The sequence below is a fragment of the Culex pipiens genome, chromosome 3 (assembly GCF_016801865.2).
Source record: "Culex pipiens pallens isolate TS chromosome 3, TS_CPP_V2, whole genome shotgun sequence".
In the NCBI taxonomy this organism is placed as follows: domain Eukaryota; kingdom Metazoa; phylum Arthropoda; class Insecta; order Diptera; family Culicidae; genus Culex; species Culex pipiens.
Window position 1 is genome coordinate 166,552,956 of NC_068939.1, and position 17,475 is coordinate 166,570,430.

The window sequence follows — 17,475 nt, forward strand, 5'->3', positions numbered from 1 at the left end:
AACCCCCTTACCTCTGATCAACCTGCCGTACACGAGGACGGCCACCACGAACCAAAACGTGGCCAGCAGCTCCGCCCGTCCCACAATGCCCGAAACCGCCTCCGTGTGAATCGGATGCACCACAAACAGAACCGCCGCCAGGTAGGCCTCCCCACGGAACTTCCTCCCACCGGAAGCCACCACCCGATAGAAGCTCGGCAGCAACAGCCCAATGACGGTGTGCAGCCAAAAGTTGGTGGTCTTCATCCGGGTTGCGTCCAGCCCAAAAGCTTGAACCTCCTGCCGGAAGCTGAGAATCGTGAGCGGTCGGTACGATTTGTGGCTCGTGGGATCGGTCAGGTTGGCGCCCCAAAAGTCGTGCCGAAAGAGGTCCCCCAGCGGAGTGTCCTTCGCGGTGACATCCGGGTTCTTGACGATCGCCACCGAGTCATCGAACACGAAGGTACCGGGCAGGGCGTGCCAGTAGCAGCCGGCAGAGAGCAACAACAACAAACCGTACTGTAAGATAAGTTTTGGTGAAGATTTAAGGTTTTCATGAATGAAAACGAGACCATTCATACCCGAATCGTTGGCAGCAGAAAGGACGGGACTTTAGGGTGAGGTTTGAATCCCATTTTTAAGAGTAGTTCTACATGATTAAAAGGGTACAAAATCTAATACATTTTGAAACTGTTTTCTTTTTGCGAATGATAGACGCTGCCAAATGGCAACACAAACAAAAGGTGACAGAGAGCCGGGCATTTTATTTTCACCACTTTTATGAATGAGGTGAGAAGCAGGCGATTTTTGTTGTTGGTTTCCATTCCGAAGACACGACCCCGCACATGAATGAGCGTTTTAAATAGGTTGGCTCCTGTCTTTATATATCGAAACTGGTTTAACTAGGGGAAATATGCCCATTTTAAGCCTAATAAGCGGTCGTGTTTGAATGATGCAGGATAATCTGGATTGTTCCTTGAAATTCACTAAAACCAAGTACACCAGCGAGTAGAGCAACTTTTTGTAAACATTTCTGTTTATTTTCACTTTTATTAAAAGTTATGCTATTCCTTTTACAAGCATTTAAAAAAAATATTTCCCAAATGCATTCTAATCAGTCGAGTGCATTGGGCCACGCCCATTTTTCTATTTTCAGCTTAGTTCTTTTTTTCTTCCAGCGCTCTTTTGGGTCTGCTTAGTGCTGCCAAAATTGATGAAATTTTAAGCGAACACTCACGAAAAGTAGCATTTATAGCGAAAGTTTCCTGGCAGCACTTGCTCACTCCAACAGGCGCTGCTGGTAGTGTTGGTGGCCACCCTTTGTTCTTTATTTGCCTTCGCTCCTCGCTCGGTTTTCTTCAGCCTTCGATTGGAATGGGTATTCAAAATTGAAACGTCAAAAGACTTAGCGCGTTTGTTTTTTTGATGGTGCTTGCTAATTATTTACATTTTTCGGGATTATTTTTCAAGTGAGTGACTAACTAATGTGCAAAAGAACATGTTGCCGGTAGTTGGAAGCAATTTTATATCTTAAGCGCTTTGAAATCGTTAGCGCAAGTGAAAAGATATTGATGGCGACTTTCGTTAAGCAGTTAACCTCTGATCTTGCGTGTGGATGTGTGTGCCACCAAAATGATGAGAAATGGTCTCGCAAAATAGAAATTATGATCAAAAGTGCATTAAATTTGATCTTTTTGGCCAGTAAATGGCATAAATTTGCGTGCTTACTCGAGGCGGTGCTGTTGCTGGTAAGTTTATAGCCTAAATAGTATTTTTGGAGCTTTAATCGAGCATCAAACTCTTCATATGACGAAGATAGGTGTTTGATTAGAAAGGGTATATTTCCCCTAATATATATTGAAATAAATGTGATCTCATTTTTAATCTTGAGTAACAAAAAGTTGCGCCGTACTTGTTTAAAAAAATGCTCTTTGGTTGGACTTTCAAATTATATTTAATTTTATAGAGAAGATTTTTGCTTATTCGAACCTCAAATTGCAAACAGGACAACTCGACATTTTTGAAGCTGATGACAGTAAACGGTTCAGTTTCGACTAGGTATGATAGATTAGGTCTTCCTGATCAAGCTCCAATCGACAGAATGACACTTTCCGTGACTGTTTTTTTTTCAGCTGCGTACCGCTTATGAAAAATCTGTTTTTTTAAATTTTGTTTTATGGTAGAGAGACAAAAACTTAAATAATTACACAACTCGAGATTTAAGTTTCTATTAGTAAACCCTTCAGTATCATCAAGGTTTAATAGATTTTGGCTCCCTGAACACGATCCAATAATCAGAATTGAATTTTAGTGAATTTGCTGCTAATACATAAAATTGTAAATTTCCTTTATCTATGGGAGTAGTAAAAATAAGGGGGTGCGCATGATTGCTGAATATGATTTCATAGCATTAATACCCGAAAAATAACAATTTTAGTTATTGGCATATAATTCACTAAAATTCAATTCTGTTCTGCTTTTTTTCTGGTGTCATCTAGTATCCTTGGAAACGAACTTTTTTTTTTTTTTTTTTTTCATAAAATTATTTTTATTAGGTCCTTTTCGGTACTGGGACCTGGTTAGGACCGAGTCGGCTTTTGTAATTACATTTGACTTAATAATTACAGAGGATCTTGTGTGTAAATGTTAGTGGGAGGGGAGCCGATTACCCGCGGCCTACTCGGGGTTAGTAGGGAAGGGATTGATGTTAAGGACAAGGCGTGGGAAGGGAAGGGGGATTGTGTAGGGGTCTTGGTTGGCTCTGCTGGCCTTTGCGTTTTGTCCTCAGCCGCAACTCGGTGTCCAGCTGCTGGGGCGATCTTGCTTTGCTTCCGGTGCAACCAGAAACGACGGCTTTGTGCGAAGGCGAGATATACTAACAGAAGGAAAACTAACTGAAGGAAAACTAACTGGAAGAAAAACTAAATAGATATTTTGGAATCTAAGAGGAACTGATAGATCGGATAGAGAACATCAAGGTCTAGTTGAGATAACGCGTCTCGCATCGGGATTTCTGGTGGTCTTCCTCGGGCCCTGAGGGTATCTTTCAACTTAATTCTGTGAGCCTGGTGATCTGGACACGCCCATACGAGATGGTCGATGTCCTGATAACCCTGCCCACAGTCGCATAAGTTTGTATCACTCATGTTGATACGGTAAAGATGAGCCTTGGACGAGTAATGGTTCGACATAAGGCGGGACATCGTTCTGATGAATCCACGCGTCAAGTCCATTCCCTTGAACCAGGCTTTTCTTTGCACCTTAGGTCGTATGGAATACATCCAACGTCCCTTGGTGTCGTCGTCCCATTGTTTTTGCCAATCCAGGAGCGCACGCTGCCTCGGCAAACCGTAGCATTCTTGTAGGCTAATTGGCCTTTCAAAAATGTCTCCACTCTCAGCACCCTTCTTGGCGAGCAAGTCCGCTTTCTCATTACCCGGAATCGAGCAATGAGCGCGGACCCACACCACCGTGATGCTGAAGGACTGAGCCGCCAGGTTGTTTAAAGTCTTGCGTATTTCCGTGAGGAAAAACGCAGACTCCCTGGTCGGCTTCAGAGACCGGATAGCCTCAACAGAGCTAAAGCTATCGGTGAAGATGAAGTAGTGGTCAGGTGGCATGGTCTCGATGATTCGCAGTGCGCAGTAAACCGCGGCTAACTCTGCGACGTAAACCGAACTCGGGTCCTTCAGCTTAAAGAACAGCTGATAAGATTCATGATAAACACCGAAGCCCGTACAGCCGTCGAGCTTGGAGCCATCGGTGAAGAATCTGTTGTTTGGAGGAACATGGTTGTACTTTGATGCGAAGATCGACGGTACAACTCCCCGCAGAAGATGGTTTGGGATACCGCGAGTATCGGCTTTCATGGACGTGTCGAAGCCAATCAGGGTGCTGTTGGTTAACGGAGGCGTGCGCTGTACCGTTGTGCTCGGGCTCCACTCCCACGATGACATAAAGTCATAGTATAGAAGCATGCGCCGAGACTCAACGTGAAGGTTCAGCAACGTTTCAAAGTTGTCAATTACCAGTTTATTCCTGTAATCACACCGGATCAGGAACCGGTAAGACAGTTCGTAGTAACGAGTTCGCAGAGGCAATACTCCCGCCAAGACCTCGAGGGTCATGTTGTGAGTTGAGTGCATGCATCCCAAGACAATGCGAAGACTTCGGTACTGTATCCGCTGGAGAACCAACAAGCGTGATTTCGCAGCTGACTGGAAGCAGAAACTGCCATATTCCAGCACCGAGAGTATCGTTGTCTTGTACAGTCGAAGCAGGTCAGAAGGATGAGCACCCCACCGGTTGCCAGAGACGCTGCGCAGAAAATTAGTCCTTTGCAGGCACTTTTGCTTCAGGTAGTTAATGTGCTTCCCCCATGTTCCCTTTTGATCGAAGATGGTACCCATGTACATGAAGTGGTCCGACTGCTCGATAGTCTTTCCCGAGAGAGAAAGATTGAGCTGCGGCGGTTCATGCTTCCCCGTAAAAACGACCAGTTCCGTCTTCGCCGGAGAGAATTCAATACCCTTTTCAACTGCCCAATGGGCCAAGTTGTTCAGGGTATCTTGCAAGGGTTCTAGCAGATCGACTTCCTTCTTGGCAGCGATTGAAACCACTGCGTCATCTGCGTACTGTATAAGGGTGCAGTCTCCGGTCAAGCAATCATCGATGTCGCTGACGTAGAAGTTATACATGGATGGGCTAAGGCGTGAGCCTTGTGCCAAACCCATGTAACTTATCCGGGTGATTGCCAGATCACCTTGCACAAAGTGCATGTGTTTTTCTGACAACAGGTTGATGAGGAAGTTGCACATCGTCGGATTGAGACCGCTCCGCCGCAGCTTTACTCCCAACACATCGATGGAGACTGAATCGAATGCACCCTTGATGTCTAGAAAGACAGAAGCCATTTGCTGTTTCTTACCACGGGCTATGTCGATCCCTGTGGCCAGCAAGGCTAGACAGTCGCTTGTTCCCTTGCCTCTCCGGAAGCCATACTGCGTGTCTGACAGCAAGTGCTCTCGTTCCATCCATGGTTCGAGGCGGTCGAGGATCATCTTCTCCAGCAACTTGCGTAGACACGACAGCAAGCTGATTGGACGATACGAGTTGTGGTCGGATGCCGGTTTACCGGGCTTTTGAATGGCAACCACCCGGACCTGTCGCCATTCGTGTGGAATTACGTTCTGCTCCACGAACGTGTTGAACAGATTCAACAGACGCTGCTTGGCGACGTCCGGAAGATTCTTCAGCAAGCTGAACTTGATCTTGTCCGGACCAGGAGCAGTGTTGTTGCCCGTCAATAGTGCTATGGAGAGCTCTACCATCGAGAAGGGAGGATTAGCATCGCTCCCATCAACAACGTCGAATGATGGTTGTGTCGGCACCGAGTCCGGGCACACCTTCTTGGCGAAATCCAATATCCACTTGTCCGATTTTTCCACACTCTCGTTCGGAACGGAACCTCTACGCATGGCCCTCGCAACGCGCCACAGAGTGCTCATGGACGTATCTGCTGGTAGTCCTTCAACGAACTCCCGCCAGTACATTCGCTTCTTCCGCTTCAGAGTATTACTGTACCTGCGATCGAGAGCTCTATACCTTTGGAAGTTCGCTGGGGATCCACACTTGCAGAAGTCCACATAAGCTACAGACCTGGCCGCCGAGAGATCCGTACACTCCTTGTCCCACCAGGGAAGTGGAGGGCGCGTTCGGATGTATGGTCCCGGGACGGGTTTCGTCTGAGCTTGTAACGCACTGTCATAGATCGTATTAGCCAGAAACGCATATTCTTCAAGCGGTGCCAACCCAGCTCGCAACTCAACTCCAATGGAGACTGCCTCCGCGTACTGTTTCCAGTCGATATTTCGCGTCAGATCGTAAGGCATCTCCACCGTTGTCGATTGCTGTGGGCCATGGCTAACCAGAATAGCGATCGGCAAATGATCACTGCCACGAGGATCTTGAAGCACGTTCCAGTCACAGAGAACTGCCAAACTGTTGGAACAGAGCGACAAGTCGATGGCACTCGCCTTCGTACCGGACGTAGTTGGCGTTGGTGGTGTTGCAATCCGCGTAACTTGCTTGTCCCTGTTTAGGAGGGTCATCTGGAAGTCGTCGCACAGTTCATGAATCAGATATGCTTGAGGGTCTGTCTTGTGACTTCCCCACTCGGTGCTGTGAAGATTAAAGTCACCCAGAACCAGTCGCGGTGCCTGCAACAGCTCAAGCATACCCCACAACTTTTGTCGAGTTAACGACACCTGTGGGGGAACATAGACGGACACAATGCAAATGTCCAGTCCTCTGATCCTGGCCTGTACTGCGACTGCTTCGATTCCTCCTAGCTTCGGGAGCGTGACCTTTCTAAAAGTGTGGCATTTCCTGACCCCAATCAGTACGCCTCCACCTCTATTTGGTCCTGCCCTGCTCTCTGTGATGATGTTGTACCCCCGGAAAGCTGGCGTCTCATCTCCGATAAGAAACGTTTCGCTCAGCGCAAACACATCACAGTCCCGTTCGAATGCGAATTGTTGAAAATCGTTTAACTTGGGGGTTAAACTTCTACAATTCCATTGTAGGAAGGAGATGCCATTTTTCGTTTTTGGTGTATTACCCATCAAAGGAAATGAACGACAAGAGGGGCATCGTGGTAGCAAGCTGTTTCCCGATGTGTCTAGCGAGAGGCTCAAACCGCTTTATGATTAAACGCGTCGGTTCACTCACAAAAGAGCACAGCCATTCCACGATTGTGGAAAAAGGAAGGACTCCTTTGAAGGCATCGGTGATCGGATTCGGTTGAGGAACCGTTTTTAGGGGGATCTTTGGCAGCTTGGGAACGGGCTTCAGCGGCTTGAGAGGAATTGGTGCCGGCTTCGGTGTCGGCTTCGGTGCCGGCTTCGGAGCGGGCTTACCCGACGGACCGAAAGGAAAATCCTCCTCGAAGTTCAACGAGTCACTTTCCTTACCCTTGCCGCCAGCGGCTTTTGTGGACTTGGAAACCTTGTTGCGCTTCGGATTTGGTCCGGAAGAGTCACTTTCCTCGTCTCTCCGGAAGAGGACTTCCTCCTCGTTTTCCTCGTCCCCCGAATCATCTGCCAAGGGGGCGAAACGATTGGATTGGTTCGCCTGACTAAGGATTTCCGCGAAGGACTTCTTGGAGCGTTCCTTCAAGGATCGCTTCATCTTGTCCTCGCGCTCCTTGTACTTTGGGCACTGCCGAGTTTTGTGCGGTTCCCCGCCACAAAGCAGGCATTTTTCAGCCTGCTTTTGGCATTCCACGTCCTTGTGGGGGCCTGCGCACTTTGAGCACTTGCTCTTGTTGCTGCAGTAGGTCTTGGTGTGTCCCAACTGCTGGCAGTTTTCGCAGCTCATCACACGCGGAACGTACAATCGAACTGGAAGCCGAAGCTTGTACAGCTCAATGTAGTCCGGCAGAGCTGACCCTGCAAAAGTCACCCGAAACGAGGCAGAAGGAATGAACTTCTTCTGGCCACCCTCGGTGGTGACGTTGCCCAGTTGCCGGCACTCGAGTACCTCCACAGCTGGAAGTTTAGGGTTCTTGAAGCGTCCCACCGCCCTTGAGAGGTCGACAAGCGACAGACTGTCATCGGTCACCACGCCGTCGATTTCGACTTTGTGGGCCGGAATCCAAACACGGTACTCGACACAGAACCGAATGTCTTTCACGATCTGGTTAGCTTCCTCGGCGGAGTTCACGATCACGCTGAGCTTGCTCTTGTTCAGCTTAGTACATTGTACCAGCCCAGGATAATGTTTATGCAGATCTTTTGTGATCCGAACGAAGTTAAGGGGTTTTTGTTTGGGCCGGAAGAAGACCACCCACTCCGTCTGCGAGCCCCCCACGTACTGGCGAGCGCGAGCTTGAACTGGTCTTTCCTTGTCACCTGGTGGATTTGGATTTGGAGGTGGAATAGGATTCGGATTTGGCGGAATCGGAGGGGTTGGAGCCGGTGGAATTGGATTCGTATTTGGCGGGATCGGAGGGGTTGGGTTCGTTGGAATAGGAGTTGGATTTGTTGGGACCAGAGGACTTGGATTCAGTGGAAGAGCTGGATCCGGTTTTTGTGTTGGAGGGGAAGTGGGATCAGGTTTTGGGTATGGTTTCGGAGACAGTCGAGACTTGCGTTTCTTCGCCTTGCGCCCACCAGTGCCCTTCACAACGACCTTGGTGTCCTTTCCGTAGAGTTCCAACGCGGTTTGGTTAGAAGGCACTCCTGGGAGAGGATCAACTTCACCCTCGTTGTCCGTGTCCCAGTCTTCGGACTCGGACATTTTTTCCACCTGGTCCTCATCCGGATCCATGGTTGGAATGAAAAACGAAAGAAAAACTAATACAAAAGCTAATCAAGATTTACGCGAAAAAGAAAAAAAAACCCAAGGAAGAAGAGAAAAAAAAATATGACTAACAAAAAAAAAACTATGAGAAAAAAAAAACTAAAAGCAAACAAAAAACTCGCCTTTCACACTCACCGCCGAACTGGCCGCACTGGCTGCCGCCCGCAGCGGGATGCGCGGGAAGCTCGTTTTCGCGCGCTTGTTGTTGTTGTTGTGCTGCCTGCTGCCAGCCACGTAAACAACGGGGATGTCTCCGACCTGGCCTGGCCGAAAACTGGTCCGCCGACCGCAGTCGACTCTCCGGGGCCGATTCCACCGACCAACGACCGTCTCTCGTCTCAGCTGCCGCCGCAGCCGCTGCTGCTCACTCCTCCTGCTGCTGCTGCTCGGATTCGGGAACTCGTTCCTTCTCCGCCTCTGCACCGCCGCCGTGTCCACGACGACCAGATTGTGGCTCCTCTGACCACCGGAACGGGCTTGTCCGCTCGCACACGCCTCGGAATCGCCGTGAAAAACGCGCCAAACACAACTCGATAGAGCACGAAAAAACACGACTACGCGCTGAGACTTCTGCCGGAGCAATGTCTTGGAAACGAACTTGATTTTCAATAAATGTGAATCGAAGATTTTTTTTTTTTTGAGCGAGTTGTGGCGCTATAACCATGGCAAATAGTGTGGCATTTGTGGAAATACTATGTCCCATCCTAGAGGGTCCCGGAGCACCAAAACTTCTTAGCATGGTGCTCCCAACGATAAATTGCCAAAACAAACAGGAACGTGAGCGGGGGATCCCCACGTTTCTTCCACCCCTGTAGATTCAGAAATGTATTGCTGTTTGAACACTCGTGCTCAAACTCAATCCAATTCAACGAATCATCTTTGCTGTAAACTTTACGCAGTAGGCCTGGCCGCTTTAACGTTTGTGATGTTTCAATGCATTCTAATGCAATGGCGCACTGCAAATGTTGATAATGACAAGAAGATGCTAGGCGTCAATCAACCTAAGGCATTCTCCAGGATGCCCTCGAAAGACTGGCTGCGCTAGGGTTAGATTAGATTAGATTAGAAATGTGAATCGAAGAATTTTTTTAACTATCATTTTTTAAAGGGTTAAAATGGATAAAAACAAACATTTCTATGCATGTTTCTATTGTGAAATTGTCTCAGAAACACGAATATGATGAAATTATCACCGGAAAATGTGATCTAAGGGGTCCCCCGAGCAAAAATGTTCAACCAAAAAAATAACTAAAAGAAAAAGTGTCTATTTAATATGTAAAACTGCCTTACTCAAAGCGTTCTCAGTCTCAGATGGTAGTCCCAGATGTCCCCTACAAGCTGCAGGTCGAACCGAGTTGATATCTGGATGGAACACTTTTTTATTTGAGTTTGAAAATTATGCTATTTTTTCACTAAAATGCCATTAACTCCCGTTAGATTTAACCAATTGGGATGCTCCACCCTGCATTTTGTTGCATTTTTTAAGCCCTTTCAGATGCATTTTGAATTTTGAAATTAAATTGAATTTTGCCTAACTTGCCTTCTTAAGATTTTTGACGTTTTTAAACCTTTAAACTTTGTGTCCCGATTTGCCCCACTTCCCGTTGACCTAGAGTGCTCATATTTTGGCCAGATGCTAATTTTATATGTACAAACAACCCCTGAAAATTTCAGGCATATTGGTGAGGTCGATGCGAGATGGGTATGTTTTGCTCGTGGACTCGCTCTTAAGAAGTTTTTAAAAAAATCTGAATTATTCAAAATTTGAAAAAATCTGGGGATTTCAAAATTTGTATAACAGCTTGTATGTACTCGATTATCCGAAGTCCTCGCCAAACTTTCACTCCGGTTAATCGAATTTTTTTTCAAAAAATATCTAACCTAAAAATTTACTCCAAAAATGTAATCTGATTTCAACATCTAGGATGGCGGCATTATATATTTTTTAATTGTGAATTTTCGATTACAACAGATAGGATAGGATTTGAAACCCTTAAAAAAGCTAAAAAGCTATAAAAAATATGTTTTATGAAGTTGTATGACTGAAAAGAATTTACTCATTTTTATGATTGAGACATTTTTTCTGAACATAAAATTTTTTGATCTGAAATGAACAATAACAAAAAATTATTAAAGGGAAAATCGAAAAAAAATCATTAAGAAATTTATTCCAATCAGTTTCTTTTCATTTTTCACATATTTTGTAATAAAAAAGAATCAAGTTTTGGTATTTATTGTTTATTTGTATGCATTTCTTTAACCCTCTACTGCCTAAATCTTTTTTGAAATTTTTTATTTTTCCCGTGTTCCTGTCTTTTTGAGCAACTTTTGTTCTACGAAAAACTTTACTTCTCTTGTTTTATGTTTTTCTTGTTTCTTTTTTAGTATTTTAATTTGTATTTATCATGATTAGTTTATATTTGTTTTTGGTAGTATTTGGCTTATTCTACCACCTCCTTTCATTACATTTTGCCTATCTAATTTTTAAATGTTTTTACAGTCACTTTTTCAATTTTTGCTCGTTTTTCACATTTTCTGCTATAATATGGCACCATTATTATTTAAATTGTAAAACAATGCATAGAGGCATAGTCTGGGACACTACAAAAATTACTGCATACTTCTTTTTACTTAAAATATAGGAAATGTTAGTGAATAATACAGCCAAAGTTGACCCCTAAAAAAATACATTTTTAAAAACATTGGCAAAGTCAGAGTCACATAAAACAAGTAAAACTTCCAACCCATAAATATTCTAAAATTTCAAGAGTTCTTCATTCATTCAAAAAAAAAAAAATTCCAGAGAGAACTTAGATATTCTAAAGCACTTCTTTTTCTGGGCAAATTGAATAAATATACAGTCCAGACTCGATTATCCGGAGTCCTCGGAAAATTTTACATTGAATAAGCGAAACACATTTTTTTCGTTGACTTATTTTATGTTGTTGAGCTTATACATCACCCAAGATGGCGGCCAAAATGGCGGTGATAAAATAAAATAAAAAATACGATTTTTTTTCATAGATTATAACAGAAATAAAACCTGATCAAAAAAATAAGCTCATGTAACCCATGTCCTCCAACGATTTTTTTTTTAATTTAGCAAATTAAATATAGCAAAAAAGTCAGTTTTTATTGTAATGCGAGGGTTTTTTTTTTTTTTTTTCATAAAATTATTTTTATTAGGTCCTTTTCGGTACTGGGACCTGGTTAGGACCGAGTCGGCTTTTGTAATTACATTTGGCTTAATAATTACAGAGGATCTTGTGTGTAAATGTTAGTGGGAGGGGAGCCGATTACCCGCGGCCTACTCGGGGTTAGTAGGGAAGGGATTGATGTTAAAGACAAGGCGTGGGAAGGGAAGGGGGATTGTGTAGGGGTCTTGGTTGGCTCTGCTGGCCTTTGCGTTTTGTCCTCAGCCGCAACTCGGTGTCCAGCTGCTGGGGCGTTCTTGCTTTGCTTCCGGTGCAATCCAGAAACGACGGCTTTGTGCGAAGGCGAGTTATACTAACAGAAGGAAAACTAACTGAAGGAAAACTAACTGGAAGAAAGCTAAATGGATATTTTGGAATCTGAGAGGAACTGATAGATCGGATAGAGAACATCAAGGTCAAGTTGAGATAACGCGTCTCGCATCGGGATTTCTGGTGGTCTTCCTCGGGCCCTGAGGGTATCTTTCAACTTAATTCTGTGAGCCTGGTGATCTGGACACGCCCATACGAGATGGTCGATGTCCTGATAACCCTGCCCACAGTCGCAAAGGTTCGTATCACTCATGTTGATACGGTACAGATGAGCCTTGGACGAGTAATGGTTCGACATAAGGCGGGACATCGTTCTGATGAATCCACGCGTCAAGTCCATTCCCTTGAACCAGGCTTTTCTTTGCACCTTAGGTCGTATGGAATACATCCAACGTCCTTTGGTGTCGCCGTCCCATTGTGTTTGCCAATCCATAAGCGCACGCTGCCTCGGGAAACCGTAACATTCTTGTAGGCTAATTGGCCTTTCAAAAATGTCTCCACTCTCAGCACCCTTCTTGGCGAGCAAGTCCGCTTTCTCATTACCCGGAATCGAGCAATGAGCGCGGACCCATGCCACCGTGATGCTGAAGGACTGAGCCGCCAGGTTGTTTAAAGTCTTACGTATTTCCGTGAGGAAAAACGTAGACTCCCTGGTCGGCTTCAGAGACCGGATAGCCTCAACAGAGCTAAAGCTATCGGTGAAGATGAAGTAGTGGTCAGGTGGCATGGTCTCGATGATTCGCAGTGCGCAGTAAACCGCGGCTAACTCTGCGACATAAACCGAACTCGGGTCCTTCAGCTTAAAGAACAGCTGATAAGATTCATGATAAACACCGAAGCCCGTACAGCCGTCAAGCTTGGAGCCATCGGTGAAGAATCTGTTGTTTGGAGGAACATGGTTGTACTTAGATGCGAAGATCGACGGTACAACTCCCCGCAGAAGATGGTTTGGGATACCGCGAGTATCGGCTTTCATGGACGTGTCGAAGCCAATCAGGGTGCTGCTGGTTAACGGAGGCGTGCGCTGTACCGCTGTGCTCGGGCTCCACTCCCACGATGACATAAAGTCATAATATAGAAGCATGCGCCGAGACTCAACGTGAAGGTTCAGCAACGTTTCAAAGTTGTCAATTACCAGTTTATTCCTGTAATCACACCGGATCAGGAACCGGTAAGACAGTTCGTAGTAACGAGTTCGCAGAGGCAATACTCCCGCCAAGACCTCGAGGGTCATGTTGTGAGTTGAGTGCATGCATCCCAAGACAATGCGAAGACTTCGGTACTGTATCCGCTGGAGAACCAACAAGCGTGATTTCGCAGCTGACTGGAAGCAGAAACTGCCATATTCCAGCACCGAGAGTATCGTTGTCTTGTACAGTCGAAGCAGGTCAGAAGGATGAGCACCCCACCGGTTGCCAGAGACGCTGCGCAGAAAATTAGTTCTTTGCAGGCACTTTTGCTTCAGGTAGTTAATGTGCTTCCCCCATGTTCCCTTTTGATCGAAGATGGTACCCATGTACATGAAGTGGTCCGACTGCTCGATAGTCTTTCCCGACAGAGAAAGATTGAGCTGCGGCGGTTCATGCTTCCCCGTAAAAACGACCAGTTCCGTCTTCTCCGGAGAGAATTCAATACCCTTTCCAACTGCCCAATGGGCCAAGTTGTTCAGAGTATCTTGCAAGGGTTCTAGCAGATCGACTTCTTTCTTGGCAGCGATTGAAACCACTGCGTCATCTGCGTACTGTATAAGGGTGCAGTCTCCGGTCAAGCAATCATCGATATCGCTGACGTAGAAGTTATACATGGATGGGCTAAGGCGTGAGCCTTGTGCCAAACCCATGTAACTTATCCGGGTGATTGCCAGATCACCTTGCACAAAGTGCATGTGTTTTTCTGACAACAGGTTGATGAGGAAGTTGCACATCGTCGGATTGAGACCGCTCCGCCGCAGCTTTACTCCCAACACATCGATGGAGACTGAATCGAATGCACCCTTGATGTCTAGGAAGACAGAAGCCATTTGCTGTTTTTTACCACGGGCTATGTCAATCCCTGTGGCCAGCAAGGCTAGACAGTCGCTTGTTCCCTTGCCTCTCCGGAAGCCATACTGCGTGTCAGACAGCAAGTGCTCTCGTTCCATCCATGGTTCGAGGCGGTCGAGGATCATCTTCTCCAGCAGCTTGCGTAGACACGACAGCAAGCTGATTGGACGATACGAGTTGTGGTCGGACGCCGGCTTACCGGGCTTTTGAATGGCAACCACCCGGACCTGTCGCCATTCGTGTGGAATTATGTTCTGCTCCACGAACGTGTTGAACAGATTCAACAGACGCTGCTTGGCGACGTCCGGAAGATTTTTCAGCAAGCTGAACTTGATCTTGTCCGGACCAGGAGCAGTGTTGTTGCCCGTCAATAGTGCTATGGAGAGCTCTACCATCGAGAAGGGAGGATTAGAATCGCTCCCATCAACAACGTCGAATGATGGTTGTGTCGGCACCGAGTCCGGGCACACCTTCTTGGCGAAATCCAATATCCACTTGTCCGATTTTTCCACACTCTCGTTCGGAACGGAACCTCTACGCATGGCCCTCGCAACGCGCCACAGAGTGCTCATGGACGTATCTGCTGGTAGTCCTTCAACGAACTCCCGCCAGTACATTCGCTTCTTCCGCTTCAGAGTATTACTGTACCTGCGATCAAGAGCTCTGTACTTTTGGAAGTTCGCTCGGATTCCACACTTGCAGAAGTCCACATAAGCTTCAGACCTGGCCGCCGAGAGATCCGTACACTCCTTGTCCCACCAGGGGAGTGGAGGGCGCGTTCGGATGTATGGTCCCGGGACGGGTTTCGTCTGAGCTTGTAACGCACTGTCATAGATCAAATTAGCCAGATACGCATATTCTTCAAGCGGTGCCAACCCATCTCGCAACTCAACTCCAATAGAGACTGCCTCCGCGTACTGTTTCCAGTCGATATTTCGCGTCAGATCGTAAGGCATCTCCACCGTTGTCGATTGCTGTGGGCCATGGCTAACCAGAATAGCGATCGGCAAATGATCACTGCCACGAGGATCTTGAAGCACGTTCCAGTCACAAAGAACTGCCAGACTGTTGGAACAGAGCGACAAGTCGATGGCACTCGCCTTCGTACCGGACGAAGTTGGCGTTGGTGGTGTTGCAATCCGCGTAACTTGCTTGTCCCTGTTTAGGAGGGTCATCTGGAAGTCGTCGCACAGTTCATGAATCAGATATGCTTGAGGGTCTGACTTGTGGCTTCCCCACTCGGTGCTGTGAAGATTAAAGTCACCCAGAACCAGTCGCGGTGCCTGCAACAGCTCAAGCATACTCCACAACTTTTGTCGAGTTAACGACACCTGTGGGGGAACATAGACGGACACAATGCAAATGTCCAGTCCTCTGATCCTGGCCTGTACTGCGACTGCTTCGATTCCTCCTAGCTTCGGGAGCGTGACCTTTCTAAAAGTGTGGCATTTCCTGACCCCAATCAGTACGCCTCCACCTCTATTTGGTCCTGCCCTGCTCTCTGTGATGATGTTGTACCCCCGGAAAGCTGGCGTCTCATCTCCGATAAGAAACGTTTCGCTCAGCGCAAACACATCACAGTCTCGTTCGAATGCGAATTGTTGAAAATCGTTTAACTTGGGGGTTAAACTTCTACAATTCCATTGTAGAAAGGAGATGCCGTTTTTCGTTTTTGGTGTATTACCCATCAAAGGAAATGAACGACAAGAGGGGCATCGTGCTAGCAAGCTGTTTCCCGATGTGTCTAGCGAGAGGCTCAAACCGCTTTATGATTAAACGCGTCGGTTCACTCACAAAAGAGCACAGCCATTCCACGATTGTGGAAAAAGTAAGGACTCCTTTGAAGGCATCGGTGATCGGATTCGGTTGAGGAACCGGTTTCAGGGGGATCTTTGGCAGCTTGGGAACGGGCTTCAGCGGCTTGAGAGGAATCGGTGCCGGCTTCGGTGCCGGCTTCGGTGCCGGCTTCGGAGCGGGCTTACCCGACGGACCGAAAGGAAAATCCTCCTCGAAGTTCAACGAGTCACTTTCCTTACCCTTGCCGCCAGCGGCTTTTCTGGACTTGGAAGCCTTGTTGCGCTTCGGGTTTGGCCCGGAAGAGTCACTTTCCTCGTCTCTCTGGAAGAGGACCTCCACATCGGAATCTTCGTCCCCCGAATCTTCGTCCGCCAAAGGAGCGAAGCGATTGGGGTGGGTCACCTGACTAAGGATTTCCGCGAAGGACTTCTTGGAGCGTTCCCTCAAGGATCGCTTCATCTTGTCCTCGCGCTCCTTGTACTTTGGGCACTGCCGAGTTTTGTGCGGTTCCCCGCCACAAAGCAGGCATTTTTCAGCCTGCTTTTGGCATTCCACGTCCTTGTGGGGGCCTGCGCACTTTGAGCACTTGCTCTTGTTGCTGCAAAAGTCACCCGGAACGAGGCAGAAGGAATGAACTTCTTCTGGCCACCCTCGGTGGTGACGTTGCCCAGTTGCCGGCACTCGAGTACCTCCACAGCTGGAAGTTTAGGGTTCTTGAAGCGTCCCACCGCCCTTGAGAGGTCGACAAGCGACAGACTGTCATCGGTCACCACGCCGTCGATCTCGACTTTGTGGGCCGGAATCCAAACACGGTACTCAATGCTGAACCGCAGATCAGTTACGATCTGATTAGCTTGCACCGCGGAGTTCACGATCACGCGGAGCTTGCTCTTGTTCAGCTTGGTACATTCGACCACCCCAGGATAGTGCTTCTGCAAATCCTTGGTGATCTGTACAAAGTTTAACGGCTTCTGTTTGGGCCGGAAGAAGACCACCCATTCCGTTTGCGATCCCTCTTGATACTGACGAGGACGAGAAATCGGTTTTTGAGAATGAGGATTCAGGGGCGGGGGAGGATTTGGATCCGGATTCGGCACCGGTGTTTTAGGAGGAATTGGATCTGGATTGGGAGGAATCGGTTCTGGAGTCAAGGGAGGAATCGGGTCTGGAGTCAAGGGAGGAATCGGGTCTGGAGTCAAGGGAGGAATCGGTGGTTGAGGGGGAACCGGATTCGGATCTGATTTAGGACGCTTTCGCTTCGTCTTCTTAGACCCGTCCGTGGATCCCCCTTTACCGCCATCATTCTTATCCTTCAGGAAGAGGTCCCTGTTGGTGGTGTTTGAAGGAACTCCCAAAACGGAGTCCTCCATTTCCACGTCCTCGTCACCCTCAAGGGTTGAATCGAAATCGGATTCCTCATGGTCCGACTTGGTCGGATCCATGTTTGCGAAGAAACGCGATAAACTAAACGAAAATGAAAATTATGAAACTAAACGCAAAAGTAAAAAAGGAGAAAAGGAAAAAAAAAAAAACTAACCGAGAAAAAAAAACTATGAGAAAAAAAAAAAAAAAAAAAAAAACTAAACGCTAACAAAAAACTCGCCTTTCGCACTCACCGCCGAACTGGCCGCACTGGCTGCCGCCCGCAGCGGGATGCGCGGGAAGCTCGTTTGCGCGCGCTTGTTGTTGTTGTTGTGCTGCCTGCTGCCAGCCACGTAAACAACGGGGTTGTCTCCGACCTGGCCTGGCCGAAAACTGGTCCGCCGACCGCA

The 17,475-nt window shown here is 47.2% G+C and overlaps 1 protein-coding gene across 1 annotated transcript in view; it reads right to left on the minus strand.

Annotated features, from left to right (window-relative positions):
• The window catches only part of LOC120418577 (myotubularin-related protein 13), a 65,382-nt gene extending 64,678 nt beyond the window's left edge, over nt 1-704 (minus strand). Inside the window, exons 1-2 of the mRNA XM_052711086.1 lie at nt 561-704; nt 12-498 (exon numbers count right to left, since the gene is read on the minus strand). Of these exons, the coding sequence (XP_052567046.1) occupies nt 12-498; nt 561-614 (541 nt within the window). The 5' untranslated portion in view covers nt 615-704. The remainder of the gene's footprint in view (nt 1-11; nt 499-560) is intronic.
• Between the last annotated feature and the right edge of the window lie 16,771 nt (nt 705-17,475).